We start from the raw sequence: 13048 nt of genomic DNA, 5'->3' as shown, positions 1-13048 counted from the left end.
TTTCATAGATCAATTGCACAGTTTTAGCGAAAACTGATAATTGCCTGAAAAGGCAGTAGAGAAGTTAAAATGTAAATGATAAACTTGATTATCTCAGCAGGAAAAAGGGAACATCGGAGCAACAATAGTTGGACTGACAGTGCTACGGACTGAATATTTGTAATCCTCTCCCCCTCATTCACCTGTGAAATTCTAACCCCCAAAGGGATGGGATTTGGAGGTGGGGCGCTGGGAAGTGATTAGCCCATGATGGGGGAGCCCTCATGGATGAGATTAGCTCCCTTATAAAAGAGACCCCAGACAGCTGCCTCATCCTCTTGTGCCATGTGAGAAGGTGGCTAGTTGATACAACTAGACAAGAAATCAGTCCATATAAAGAAGAGCTTTATTACTGTTGCTTTATTACTCAGCTGTACAAAGGAACGAAATGGGTCGTTTGTAGAGACGTGGATGGATCCTAGAGACTGTCATACAGAGTGAAGGAAGTCAGAGAGAGAAAAACAAATATCGTATATTAATGCATATGTGTGGAACCTAGAAAAATGGTACAGATGAACCGGTTTGCAGGGCAGAAACAGAGACACAGATGTAGAGCACAGACATGTGGACACCAAGGTGGGAAAATGGTGGGGGCATGGGGGGTGGTGGTGTGATGAGTTGGGAGATTGGGATTCACAAATGTACACTAATATGTACAAAATGGGTAACTAATAAGAACCTGCTGTATAAAAAATTACATAAAATAAAATTCAAAAATTAAAAAAAACAAAAGAAATCAGAATAGGTTTATGACATTATCAATCACAGTAGAAAACCACCTGTAAAGACAAATTGACATATTTGCCACAATGGACTCTGCATCGCCAAGTTTGCTCCCCCAACTCCACAGCCTTGCAGGGAGGCCTTCCTATTGGTGCAAGGCCAATGGGCGTGTCTTTTGCTTCCTGAGGCGCCAAACCTTGGGACCTCAGGCCCTCAGTGCGCATGGCTACAGCTGCTTCCGTAGCAAAGTGCCTCCTCACCTGCTCTTGTCATCCAACCACTTTCTCTGTAAAGAGACGTCTAGAACTTTCTCCCTCATCTTCCTGGAGCTTCCGGGAGCACCCGGAAACCCACGTGGCGTTCGCACAGAGTGCCTGGGACCGTCGGCTGCAGAGTTCCTGGCTGCACTGCTGAGACGAGCTCTTCAGCCCCTTCTGAGCGGGACTCCGGAGTCATCCACAGAGTCAGAGCAAGTCAGGAGACAGGCGGGGGCTTTGCCGGGGGCTGGACTCCGCAGGTACCAGGGGCCCTGGGAAGGAGTGGAGGTGGGGGGAGGGCTACGGGCTGCTCGGTTGGGAGTGGGGGAATGGCGGCAGAGGGCAGCGGGTTGAAGGGGGGCTGAGGGAAGGGTCCCCCTGTGTTCGGTTCCGAGGGGAGGACCGCTGGCTGGTGGGGTGGCTGGTGGGGGGCGTTCTCGAGTCGGCGTGCAGAGGGTGGGGCTAATGTCTAAGCGTGGGGGGGCCGGAGCGGAGGGCTTCCTGCTGGGCGGGTGTGGCCGGCCTTGGGGCCAGAGGAGAGGAGGACTGGCTGAGGGGGTGGGGAGGTCGGGATGGGCTGGCCCCCGCCCCATGGGCCTACAAGGGAGGGGAGGGCTAAAGGCTGCTGCGTGTGGCGGGAGGAAGGGGGAGGTACTCCTGGCTGAGGCGGGGCTCGATGGTGAGGACTCCCGGGCGCAGGTGCGTTAGGTAGGCGTTAGGGGAGGTCCCGCCGGGGTGGGGCGTGGGTTGGGGGGCGACGACGCTCGTGACAGGAAGGGGGCTCAGGCTCCCGTGTGGGCGGGGGCACGAGGGTTGGGCTCTGCGTCTCGGGTGCGAGAACCGAGAGCCCCTGGCGCTGAGGGTGCTCGTGGGAGGACTCTCCCGTGTGGGGAGGTGAGAGAGGCACTCAGATGTCTGTGCATGAGGGGCCGCCAGCGGAGAGTCAAGGTGAGGAGCCGAGGGAGCGCTGAGGGACCCCCGCGGGATCATCTCAGCCCTGAGAAGCCCTGGGCTTGGTGGCCTGATGTTTTGTCCATAGATTTCCCCCTGGGGGTCTCGGGACAGTGAAAGCCTTGGTGTGAGGGTCCGGCCTCGGGTGAACACAGGGGGCGTCCCCGGACCTGCCAGGGCTCAAGCTGAGGACTCTGAAGGAGGACAGAGGGGACCCCACTGATCCCCGCCCCTGCCATCAGCCCTGGGCAGTCCCGGGCCGGAATGAGCACTTGGCAAGGAGATTTGACTTCCGCCTCCAGGTCTCAGAGACACTGGGGACCTGGTGTAAGGGACGGGGCCTAAAGAGGGTGGAGGGAAGAATCCCAGGACCTGCCGGGAGTCGAGGTGAGGAACCTGAGGGAGGAATGAGCGGACCCTGGACCCCAGAAGAGAGGGGGCCCTGGGGAGGCGATAGGGTGGGATGACCCCATGCAGCACTTCCTGACATCCGGGTCTCAGAGACCCTGGTGAGGGGTTAAAAGGGGCGGGGTCTCAGAGAGGCTGGGGAGGGGGTATAAGGGGCGGGGTCTCAGGCGGGCACAGGAGAGAATCCCAGGTCCTGCGTGGAGTCAAGGTGAGGGCCCTGAGGGAGGACTGAGGGCAGCCTGGACCCCAGAACAGAGCTGGCCCTGGGAGGCCATAGGGTGGGATGAGCACAGCAGCACATCCTGACATCCGGGCCTCAGAGAAGCTGGGGACCTGGGATAAGGGGCGGGGTCTCATGAGGGCAGAGGGTAAAATGTCAGGTCCCTGGTGGACTAAAGTTAGAGCCCTTAGGGGACCCTGAGAGAGGACAAAAAGGACCCACCAGGTCCCCGCCCTGGCAGGTGGCCGTGGGAGGCCCTGGGGCGGGATGAGCACAGTAGGCCTGTCCTGACGTCCTGACGTCCGGGTCTCTGAGAGACTGGCGCCCTGGTAGAAGGAGCAGGGACTCACAGTGGCAGACGGGACAATCCCAGGTCCTGCCCAGAGTCCAGCCTGCATGCGAGGAAGCAAGGATTGAGGACGTTAGACGCCAACACAGGGAGGGATCCTTTGCCCTTCCGCGGGGGCCTTGGAGGCGCCAGAGCACGGTCAGCAGATGAAATGTTTCCTGACTTCTGGCTCAGGGTCCTCGGGAGGTCAGGTGTTTGGTGTGAGGTGTGAGGCTTCAGGTCCGCAGAGGGTGGACTCCCAGGACCCCGAGGGCTGACTGAGCAGGCGCCCAGCCTTGGTACAGGGGCCTCCACAGAAACCTGCCCCTGTGGTCAGTGCTGGGAGGCCAGGCAGGATGTGAGAAGGAGGTGAGGACCCAGGATGTCCCCATCCTAGGACCCTTGGGAGGCCCTGGACAGGTGCGGCCAAATGTGGGGCCCCCTCACTGCTTTCTGTTCAGACTCGGGGTCTTGTTCTGAGTTTCCCCTCAGGCCCACAAAGGGGAATGTCCAGGCCGTTAAGGGGAATGGTGAGCACTACGAGCCAGCCCCGAGGAGACCACCCATCCCAGAACTCAGAACTGGGGGTATCTCACAGAGTCTGGCCCATCCCTCCTACCAGCACCGAGGGGCCCAGGGCTGTGCCACAGTCTACACAAGAGGTGCGCCCTCCATTCCTCTTATAGGGGCACCAGGAGCCAGGAGGCGAAGGCCCAAGACTGAGGATTGTGTCCTCAGGCCACAGAGCAGAGGAGGCCCAGGCAGTGCCAGGAGTCAAGGGGAGGTGCGTGCCCTGAGTGTGTACCCAGGGGCTCCCCCTCCCAGAACAGAGGGGACCCCACAACACCCGAGTCACCCCACCATCCTGTTCAGCCCCAGAACCTGGGGCCGTGCTGGCTGCACCCTGAGGAGCCCCCTCACTTCCTACTTCAGGTTGGCAGGGGACAGGCCGCCCAGGAGGAGCGCCCCTGTGAGGCCCGAGGGCACCCCTGAAGACGAGACCTGTAAGTGACTTTTGTCAGAGCTGCCCAGGGTGCCTTTCTCCACCGAGGCTGCTCACACCCCCTCTCTCCCCCAGGTCCGTGGTCCCTACCTGTCACCCCTGCCCACACTCTCGTCGGCAGCCCGACCCCAGTCATCATGTGCCTGCTCAGGATGTGTGAGCTCTGCCAACGTGAGATAGACCTTCAGGCCCCAGTCCCGGCCCAGGTCCCGGTAGAGGCGCAGCTGTTGGGGGCTGAGGGCGAGGAGGCTGTATCCCCCTCGTCCTTCTCTTCTTACTCTGACGTGTTCCTGGGCAGCTTGGAGGAGGTGGCTGATTCTGGAGAACCCAGTCCCCCCCTGAGCCCCTCCCGCACTGCCATGGCCACCTCTTCATGGAGCCAATCTGAAGACGACGGCCTCAGCCCCCAAGATGAGGAAGGGCCGAGCACCTGGCATGACCAGGAAGATGTGCTCCAACATGCACTACATCAGAAGGTGGATGAACTGGTGGGGTTCCTGCTGTTCAAGTATCACACCAAGGAGTCAACCACAAAGGCAGAAATGCTGAGCATCCTCAAAGATTACCAGGACCACTTCCCCGTGGTCTTCAGCCAAGCTTGCAAGTGCATGCAGCTGGTGTTTGGCGTGGACGTGAAGGAGGTGGACCTCTGCGAGCGCACCTACGTCCTGGGCCCCATCCTGGGCCTCACCTGTGATGCAGTGCTGAGCAATGGGCCGAGCATGCCCAAGGCCGGCCTCCTAGTGCTGCTCCTGGGCCTGATCCTCCTAGAGGGCGACTGCGCCCCTGAGGAGGCTATCTGGGGAGTGCTTGCCAACAAGGATCTGAGTGCTGGCAGGCGGTACTATATCCATGGTGAGGTCAGGGAGCTCCTCACCAAAGTGTGGGTGCAGGAGGGCTACGTGGTGTACCGGCAGGTGCCCCACAGTGACCCCGCCCGCTACGAGTTCCTCTGGGGTCCCCGGGCCCACGCAGAAACCAGCAAGTGTCAGGTCCTGGAGCATCTGCTCTGGGTCAATGCATGGGATCCCAGGTTCTTCCCATCCCTGTCTGCAGAGGGTGTGTGCGATGAGGAACAGGGAGCCTGAGCCAGAGCAGCAGCCAGGCTCCCTCCAGGCCCACGTCCAGCAGCTTCTCTCGTGGGGCAGGAAGGGAGGCTGATCCTTCACTCTGAGTTTGAAGGGGGAGCGGTCAGCCTTCTAAGCAGTGAGGGTCTGGGCCAGAGGGGGGAACCCGGTGTGCAGCATGTTTGGGTTGCTTTTGTGTCTGATGACATGGAATGTCATCTTTGTTTTCTTTTGGAATTTGTTAAATATTGGTTCTTTGAATAGAAGTCTAAACAAGCTTCAATGTCTAACTTTGTGTTTGTACTAATCCAGTTTGAGAACAAGAGTTTTGCTGTTCTGTAAGAGAGGTTGGGACATATCACAGTACATTTTGTGACCGTACAAGATAACAGGGAATAGGAATTAGAACTATTTTGGAAATGTGGAAGTAGTTAGCAGTTATATAGATAGGGGTAGAATTAGAAAAATAAAAGTAATTGTAGTTCTGATTCTTACTTGTTCCCTGTCTTGTCTGTCATTCTATAAATAAAACTAACTATCTCTGTTTAGTTGGATTTGCCTGGGTATTTTAAGAAAGTAGGAGAAGATTAATCTGCGTCAATAAGCCCCCTGCTCACTGGCTTGTTTACTCCGCCGACCTCCACGGAGCCTCTGCTCTCTGGAAGGGCCTGTGTTAGTAGTGGGGCCACTAGGAAAAGCAGCACACAGCCGCACCTAGAGTGATGGTCTAGGAGCCGCAGTCACATGAGGAACGTGGCGAGACGTCCCCTAACTTCCACAGAACAAGTGAACACGGGACGAGGTGGTGGGGCTCCAGGAGCGGGCCCTGGAGGGTAAGTGCCCCGAGCCAGGGCAGTTTAGGCCTTTGGGAAGTGGGGATTCCTTCTGTGGGAAGTGAGGGTGATGAGGCTGGGTGGTGGCGGCAGCAGGCGTGTAGACGGAGTCTTAGGGGTGAGAAGCAAATCTGAAATGGGACATGCAAATTAGAGGTTTCTCTTCCGTCGTGGATAGATCTTCTGGGGCAGGAAGAGAAGGTGCACTTTGGGCAGAGACCCTCAGAGTCCTGGTTATTCTGCCTGCGCCTAAATACACTCAACATCTTCCAAATGGGGAGGGGTGAGTGGACTTTGGTTTCGCTCACAATTTACTCAGCCCTGAGGCATACAGTTGAAGCAGCTTTGGTAACCACCCCCAGACTGTTGGCAGGATTTTAATGGGGCAACTTCTTTGAAAGTGGCTTCTGGACACTTAAACTGATGGATCAGCTTTCCTAGGTGGTCGGACCCCAAAGCCTTAGGTGAGGAATGGTCATAGAAACCATGGTGGCAAAACCACCGAGTGAAGCTGAATTCCACGCATCTCAGGAGCCTCCTTGGAGGTGAAGGACGGCTCCTTGTGCGTATCCTAGCGGAATGCTAGCAAGAAAACTCACTAGCCCTCCTCCCACAGTCTGGTGTCTGGTCCTTGCCCCACAGGAAGGTCGTGGCTGTCAGGGTGCCCAAGGGCACCTGTGCAGGTGCTCAGGCACGTTCCATCGTGTGGCGGCAGCTGAGACTCCCAGGCTGAGTGAGGTGCGTCCTTGCGTGAGGAGGAAGGGGCACATCCTCAACCTGCTGTGACTACGGGCTTGATTGCAGAGGGAAGGGCAGGAGGTGCTCTGGAGGGAATAGGGGGAACCCTCCCTGTTGACGTTCACAAGAGCCTTGGAAAGTCAACGGGATCTTGTATTAGAAAGTACCCATCACAGAGAAGTGACTAGAAGTAGTTGCAGATTCAAGGCCCATTTGGCTTTGTCGGAAGCTCCTCCACCTAATGAACGGAATTTTTTTCAAGGCAAAGTTATAGCAGCTGCTTTTTGTTGAGCACCTAGTACACAGCATTGCAGGGGAGAGACTCACTCCAAGTCCTGGCCCATATGTTGTCTTCCTCTGCTTCCTGGCAGCTGCCTGCAGGGAATCTGGGATCCTTTATGTAAACCCACAAATATTTAAAAATAAATGGTGGGGCTTCCCTGGTGGCGCAGTGGTTGAGAGTCCGCCTGCCGATGCAGGGGACACGGGTTCGTGCCCCGGTTCGGGAAGATCCCACATGCTGTGGAGCGGCTGGGCCCGTGAGCCATGGCCGCTGAGCCTGGCGTCCGGAGCCTGTGCTCCACAAGGGGAGAGGCCACAACAGTGAGAGGCCCACATACAGCCAAAAAAAAAAATAAATAAATAAATAAATAAATAAATAAATAAATAAATAAATAAATGGTGTTTAAATCACTGTTTTAAATACAAAGACAGAAGAAACTTTCCACTTAAACAAAAATAATACATTGGTGCGGAAACATTGTGGATTCTGGGCAGTGCAGAAGGTGTCCTAGGGGTGGGACATGCAGAGGGACCCAGGAGGGGCCGAGATCCCCGGGAGCAGGGGGCAGGGATGCAGCCTAGGAGCCTGGAGCTGAGCTGCAAGCAAGAACCCCGTGAGGAGCCTGCAGTCCTCTCACCACTAGCCTCATTCTGGGGACAAGCCTTCCGTGCCCTTCCCTTGCCCACGTGGTAGGGCCTGGCCGGGTGGAGAGCAGACTCGGGGATGGGGAACTGGCACCTGAGCCTCTAGGGGGAGGAGCCCACAGTGCCCAGGTGGGAACCGTGGCTTATAGGTCAGTAGGACCCTTATCGTGTCTCCTGGGGGAAGCAGTCTCGCTTTGGGAACCATAGGTCCTGCCAGCCCTGTCAATGGGGCACCAGTAGCCACATGAGGCTGCTATTGAGTACTGACATGTGATTGGTGTGTCCCAGGGCCTGGACTTCTACCTTAAAACGCTTTAAAGTTAAATGTCAATAGCTAGATGTGCCTAATGGCTGGACAGCCCAGGTGTGGAACTACGGACCCTGAACTTGGGGGACAGGGGGAATCTATGGACAACACATCAGGCCCCCAAGCCCAGGGCTTCCCAGGGCTGAGATGGTCCCGCGGGGTTGCCTCAGCCCTCCCTCGGTCCTCACTTTCCCTCCCAGCTGGTCTGGGCCCCTCCCTCTGCCCAACTGCCTTTGGTCCCCTGAGACCCAGGCCCTCCCCTGCCAGGACCCCTGAGAGGGAAGCGGGGGTCGCGGGTGGCGCTTATACCCACAGCCCTGCCGGGGGTCTCTCAGGGCTGACAGCAGGGCCGACCTGGATGCCTTGCGGCCTCCGAGTCCCCCTCACAGTTGTACCTTGACTCCTGGTGGGGCTGGGCTCCTTCCCTCTGCCAACCTGGCCCCGGCCTCCCTGACCCAGGCCCTCGCCTCCCCCTCCCAGGGGGATCAGTGCACGACCCACCTGGACAGCATGCCGGGGGGCTCCCAGGGCTGTCGGGAGGGCCTCAGATGCACCCCCTGGGGGCCCGCAGTCCTCCTCTGGTCCTCACCTCGACTCCAGGCAGCACCTGGGCCCCTCCCTCGGCCCACCTGAGACTGTGCCCCTCAGACCGAGCCTCTGAACCCCCAAGATCCCTGAGGACTTGGGGGCGGTGGGCGGGGATGGGCAGCCTGACAGCCCGGCCCGGTGTGCCCCAGGAGTCCCAGTACGGGTGGAGTTGCATGCTGGGGGACCCTTTGTTGCGGGCCTGCTGGACCCCTCCATCCTCACTCAGGAGGGTCCTCCTCAACCCCTCAGAGAAAGGCTGCAGTCCCAGCACAGATGCTGGATGGGGGGCTGCCGCACCCATGACCGTGGGGGGAGTACAGAGAACCGCACACCTTCCCCTCGGGGCTCCTCACCAGCCACCAGACTTTGGAAAGCTGTTTTAAGAAAGGTTTAGTTTTAGCTGAAGAGGCCTGAGCAGTGGCAGGTGATTTAGGGGAACGCTTGGTTTGATGATTAGATCATGTTACCTGTTGGAGTTACGTGATTGTCACTTTTTCATCGTGATTCATAGTGAGAAATATATTTTACATGTCTGTGTAGTGTAGTGTGTGTCCTATACATATACCTATATATCTATAACGTGTGTGTAGAATATATGTGTTTATATACCCATGCATCGACACACCACCACACGTATGTATAGGGAACGCATCATGTATGTTCCAGTACCCACACTGAGGTCATCCACAGGGCCCTGAAGGGCACAGACACTCAGGCCCCGTGGGGATGCCGAGAGTCCTCCAGCCCGGCCGTCCCCATGCTTTGAATGCAGGCTTGCCGCCTGCCTGACAGCCGGTGTGCCCGGGGAAGTGAGCCTGCAGGAGAACGTGGGGCCACCACGCCTCTGGGAGAGAAGGAAGCAGAGTGGGCAGTGGAAGGAGAGAGCAGGGCCCAAGCCTGAGCACAAGAGCCGCCTTCAGAGGGCCTTGCCTCGGACCCCCACGTCCAGATGGAAACCTTCTCCATCCTCATGCCCTCTGTGCTAGATCTCACCTCTCCTCCAGGGTCTCCTCTTCATTTCAGGGGAGATGGGGTCTTGACAGGGTTTAGGAGAGTCCCTGTGGGCAGGGTCCGGTGTCTGGCTCTCAGTGTCCTCATCTGTAGAATGGAGAGTGTAACAGTTCAACTTCTGAGCCTTGATATGAGATTGTGTTCAGTTCCTGGAGCCGCCCAACAAGGTACCACAAATTGAAGTTGCCAGTGGGGTTTCGACTTCTCTCCCTTTTCTGAAGGCTCAAGTGAAAAACATCACGGTGCTGGCAGGGCCATGCTTCCTCTGATGGCTCTGGAGGAGGGTTTTTCTTCTTTCTTCCATCTTGTGATGTCCCCAAGTGTTCCCTGGTTTATGGCTGGATTACTCCAGTCTCTGCCTTCATTTTCACATGGCTGTCTCCCCTCTGGTCATGCCTACGGCCAATTTGCCCTCTTCTTTTAAGGATACCGGCCATATGGGATTAGGCCCAGTCTAATGACCTCATTTTTTGGTTTTGTTTTGCTTTTAACATCTTTATTGGAGTATAATTGCTTTACAGTGGTGTGTTAGTTTCTGCTGGATGACAAAGTGAATCAGCTATATGTATACATATATCCCCATATCCCCTCCCTCTTGCTTCTCCCTCCCACCCTCCCGAGCCACCCCTCTAGGTGGTCACAAAGCACCGAGCTGATCTCCCTGTGCTATACAGCTGCTTCCCACTAGCTATCTATTTTACATTTGTAGTGTATATAGGTCACTGCTACTCTCTCACTTCATCCCAGCTTACCCTTCCTTCTCCCTGTGTCCTCAAGTCCATTCTCTACATCTGCATCTTTATTCCTGTCCTGCCCCCTAGGTTCTTCAGAACCATTTTTTTTATTCCATATATATGTGTTAGTGTATAGTATTTGTTTTTCTCTTTCTGACTTACTTCACTCTGTTTGACAGTCTCTAGATCCATCCATGTCTCAACAAATGACTCAGTTTCGTTACTTTTTATGGCTGAGTACTATTCCATTGTATATATGTGCCACATCTTCTTTATCCATTCATCTGTTGATGGACACTTAGGTTGCTTCCATGTACTGGCTATTGTAAATAGAGCTGCAAAGAACATTGTGGTACATGTCTCTTTCTGAATTATGGTTTTCTCAGGGTATATGCCCAGTAGTGGGATTGTTGTAATGACCTCATCTTAACTCGACTACATCTGCAAAGGCCCTATTTCCCAATAAGTTCCCCTCGCAGGTACTGGGGATGAGGGTTTCAGCATATGTTTTGGGGGGCATAATTTAACCCCTAACAAGTATGACACAAGGTGTCACCTGCATATGAAGTGCCTGACTCAATGTAGGTGTTCAATGCCAAGGGGCTATTATTACTGTGTATCCAAGATCTACCTTCCCCCACATTTTAATATTCCAGAATCTGTGTATGTCTTATTATCTACTTGTACATTGCTTGACAGATATTTTCTTTTTCTGTTTAAAATATGTTATGAAATGTATGATCTATCTCACATCTGTGCAAACATAGTATAACTTGTTCAAGAAGCCTCAGCGTGTCCATGAGAATGTGGTGCGGCTGCCCACAGATCTTGCCTGCAGCTCCTGGAATCTTAGGAAGCAGAGATCATGATTCCAGCAGAGGTGGTGGACACAGAGTGAGGCTTGGGAGGAGGGGCAACTGCTTGGTAGCGGGGCTCTTGGGTGTGTCAGGCTCCAGAATTCATTTCCTGGGCAGTTGCTGAGCACCTATGGCATACCGCACTGCAGGGGTGCAGGCGGTAGCAGGAAGTCCAAGGGCCTCCTGAGCTAAGCCCGCAGGACACAGAGGCCCGGGAAAGCCCCACTCCTGCTGACTGCAGGGAGGCCAGGGCAGGATGGGGTGCAGTCCATGGGGCTGGAGCAAACATTTTAGGAGGTGGAAGGATCCCAGTGTAGACCGGAGACTGTGACAAAGCAATCTAGCTGTCTGAGCAATGTATGGAGCTGCCTCATTGAGATGTCACTTCACAGAGGCCCAGAGTCTCCCTCTCCACCTGGGAAGACTTCCTGGAGCCCCTGGCGGCAGGAGAGGTTCAGAGTGGAAGCACAGGGACATCCTGGTGGCTCTAGACTCCCAGACACCTCCTACCCATCGGCCTTCCAACAGGAAATGGCCCGTGTTCCCTTCCTCCTGGGAAGCTTGCTCCAGGAGAGGTGCTTATCCACCTGCTCCCAGGTCCAAGTGACAAGATGGCCAGTGGGGCCTTGAGACGCCCCTGACTCCCTCTTGTCTCAGCAGCTGCAGTTTGCAAGTCCCGAGGGAAGCCTCCCCGGTGAGGGGTGGCCCCTTCTGGGCTCTGGAGGAAGACGGGGGCAGCTGCAATCCAAGCAGAACCAAAGATCCTACTGCCTCAGGCCCTTCTACTGCACCCCAGCCCCTCCCCCAGCTCCTTGAGCCCCCAGACACAGCCCCTGTGTTCTGCCACACCCCCTGCCAGGCTCCAACCACCTGCCAGGGAGCTTTCAGGACCACTTAGCAAGTGAAGCTAAAGTAGCCAGAAACAAGGGCCCTCTAAGGAAGCGCTGGGGGAGGCACCTTGTAAGTGGAGTCTTGGGAACTCCAGGGACTCCAGGGATTTTCTCATTGGTGGCATTAAGGGTATTGCCTTTCAGGAGCTCAGAGTGGAGAATTTCAGGTCAAGAGAGGGTCAGCCTGTAGTCACAGGCTCCCAGCTGAAGAAGCTGTCAAGCTGGTCCCTCAGAACCCTGGGGTAGGTCCCCCGGCATGGCCAGGGATTGGCTCCCAGCTGTCCCTCCGTCCAGTGGAGCGGCGGTGAAGCTGGTCTAAGTCCTCTAATTCCATGCCCCCTCCACTCTGCTGCTGCAGTGGCCCAGGGGCAGAGCCCTGGCAGTGCGGAGACCTGGGCTCCAGCCACTTCCTTCCTTGACCCAGTTCCTCCATGACCAGACTGTCTGAAGGCACCAGAATTCTCTCCTTTCAGGGCCCTGCTCTTCAGAAGCCCGCCCTCCACCCCATCACATTGGAGTCAATATGAATGTTGAATTGGACAAGCCACCAACTGCTTTCTGGTTTATCTGGGGCTTGTGCCTTTTCAATCCAGAGCCATTTCATGTCTTTGTATGAAGATTGTTGGGAACCTCTAAGTAAGGTGGCCCTGAAATTTGGTGGCCAGTCCAGGTTAGCTAGAGATGATGATGTTGTCATCCTGTGCATGGCTCAGGGTTTTTCTTCAATGTTCAGGTCCCTCATGGATCTGTCCACACAGGCCAAGGAAGCTTTGGGCCACTGCCCAGGGTGGTACATTGAGCAAGGGGTCTGAGGTGGGCAGCAGATGGGCAGCGGGGTCTTTTGTACTTGTTGGAGAGAGGACAAGAGGGACACCTGGATGTTCTGATTCTTATTTCCATGGGAGCACCAGGAGAGGACATGGCTGGGCCACCAGTAAAGTTGAGGCAGTCTAGGTTCATCCACTTCTCGAAGGTTGAGGATGGGAAGCCTTGGGTAGTCCAATTCTTCCCATATGTCCTCGTGGACAGGCCTCTATGCTCCCTTGGCAATTTGGCTTGTCAGAGCAAAACGATACATTGACAGGTGGCCTGGTCATCGCGGGCTGAGGGGTACTGCGGGCTTGCAGAGCAGTGGGTCAGCTCTGGGACCCCCTGGGACCTCACCAA

The 13048-nt window shown here is 55.8% G+C and overlaps 1 protein-coding gene across 1 annotated transcript; it reads left to right on the top strand.

The window, feature by feature from the left end:
* Positions 1-1940: 1940 nt before the first annotated feature.
* On the top strand, positions 1941-5017 carry LOC308609264 (melanoma-associated antigen 8-like; the record flags this gene model as incomplete). The annotated part of the gene is made up of 4 exons (XM_081222963.1): positions 1941-1967; positions 3613-3710; positions 3860-3930; positions 4005-5017. The coding sequence occupies 4 exons, from the start codon at positions 1941-1943 to the stop codon at positions 5015-5017; spliced, it is 1209 nt and encodes a 402-aa protein (XP_081079089.1).
* Positions 5018-13048: the final 8031 nt, after the last annotated feature.

The sequence above is a fragment of the Mesoplodon bidens genome (assembly GCF_964165515.1).
Source record: "Mesoplodon bidens genome assembly, chromosome: X".
In the NCBI taxonomy this organism is placed as follows: Eukaryota; Metazoa; Chordata; class Mammalia; order Artiodactyla; family Ziphiidae; genus Mesoplodon; species Mesoplodon bidens.
Note: the sequence above shows the minus strand (reverse complement) of the source record. Positions and strands in the feature narration are given on the sequence as shown.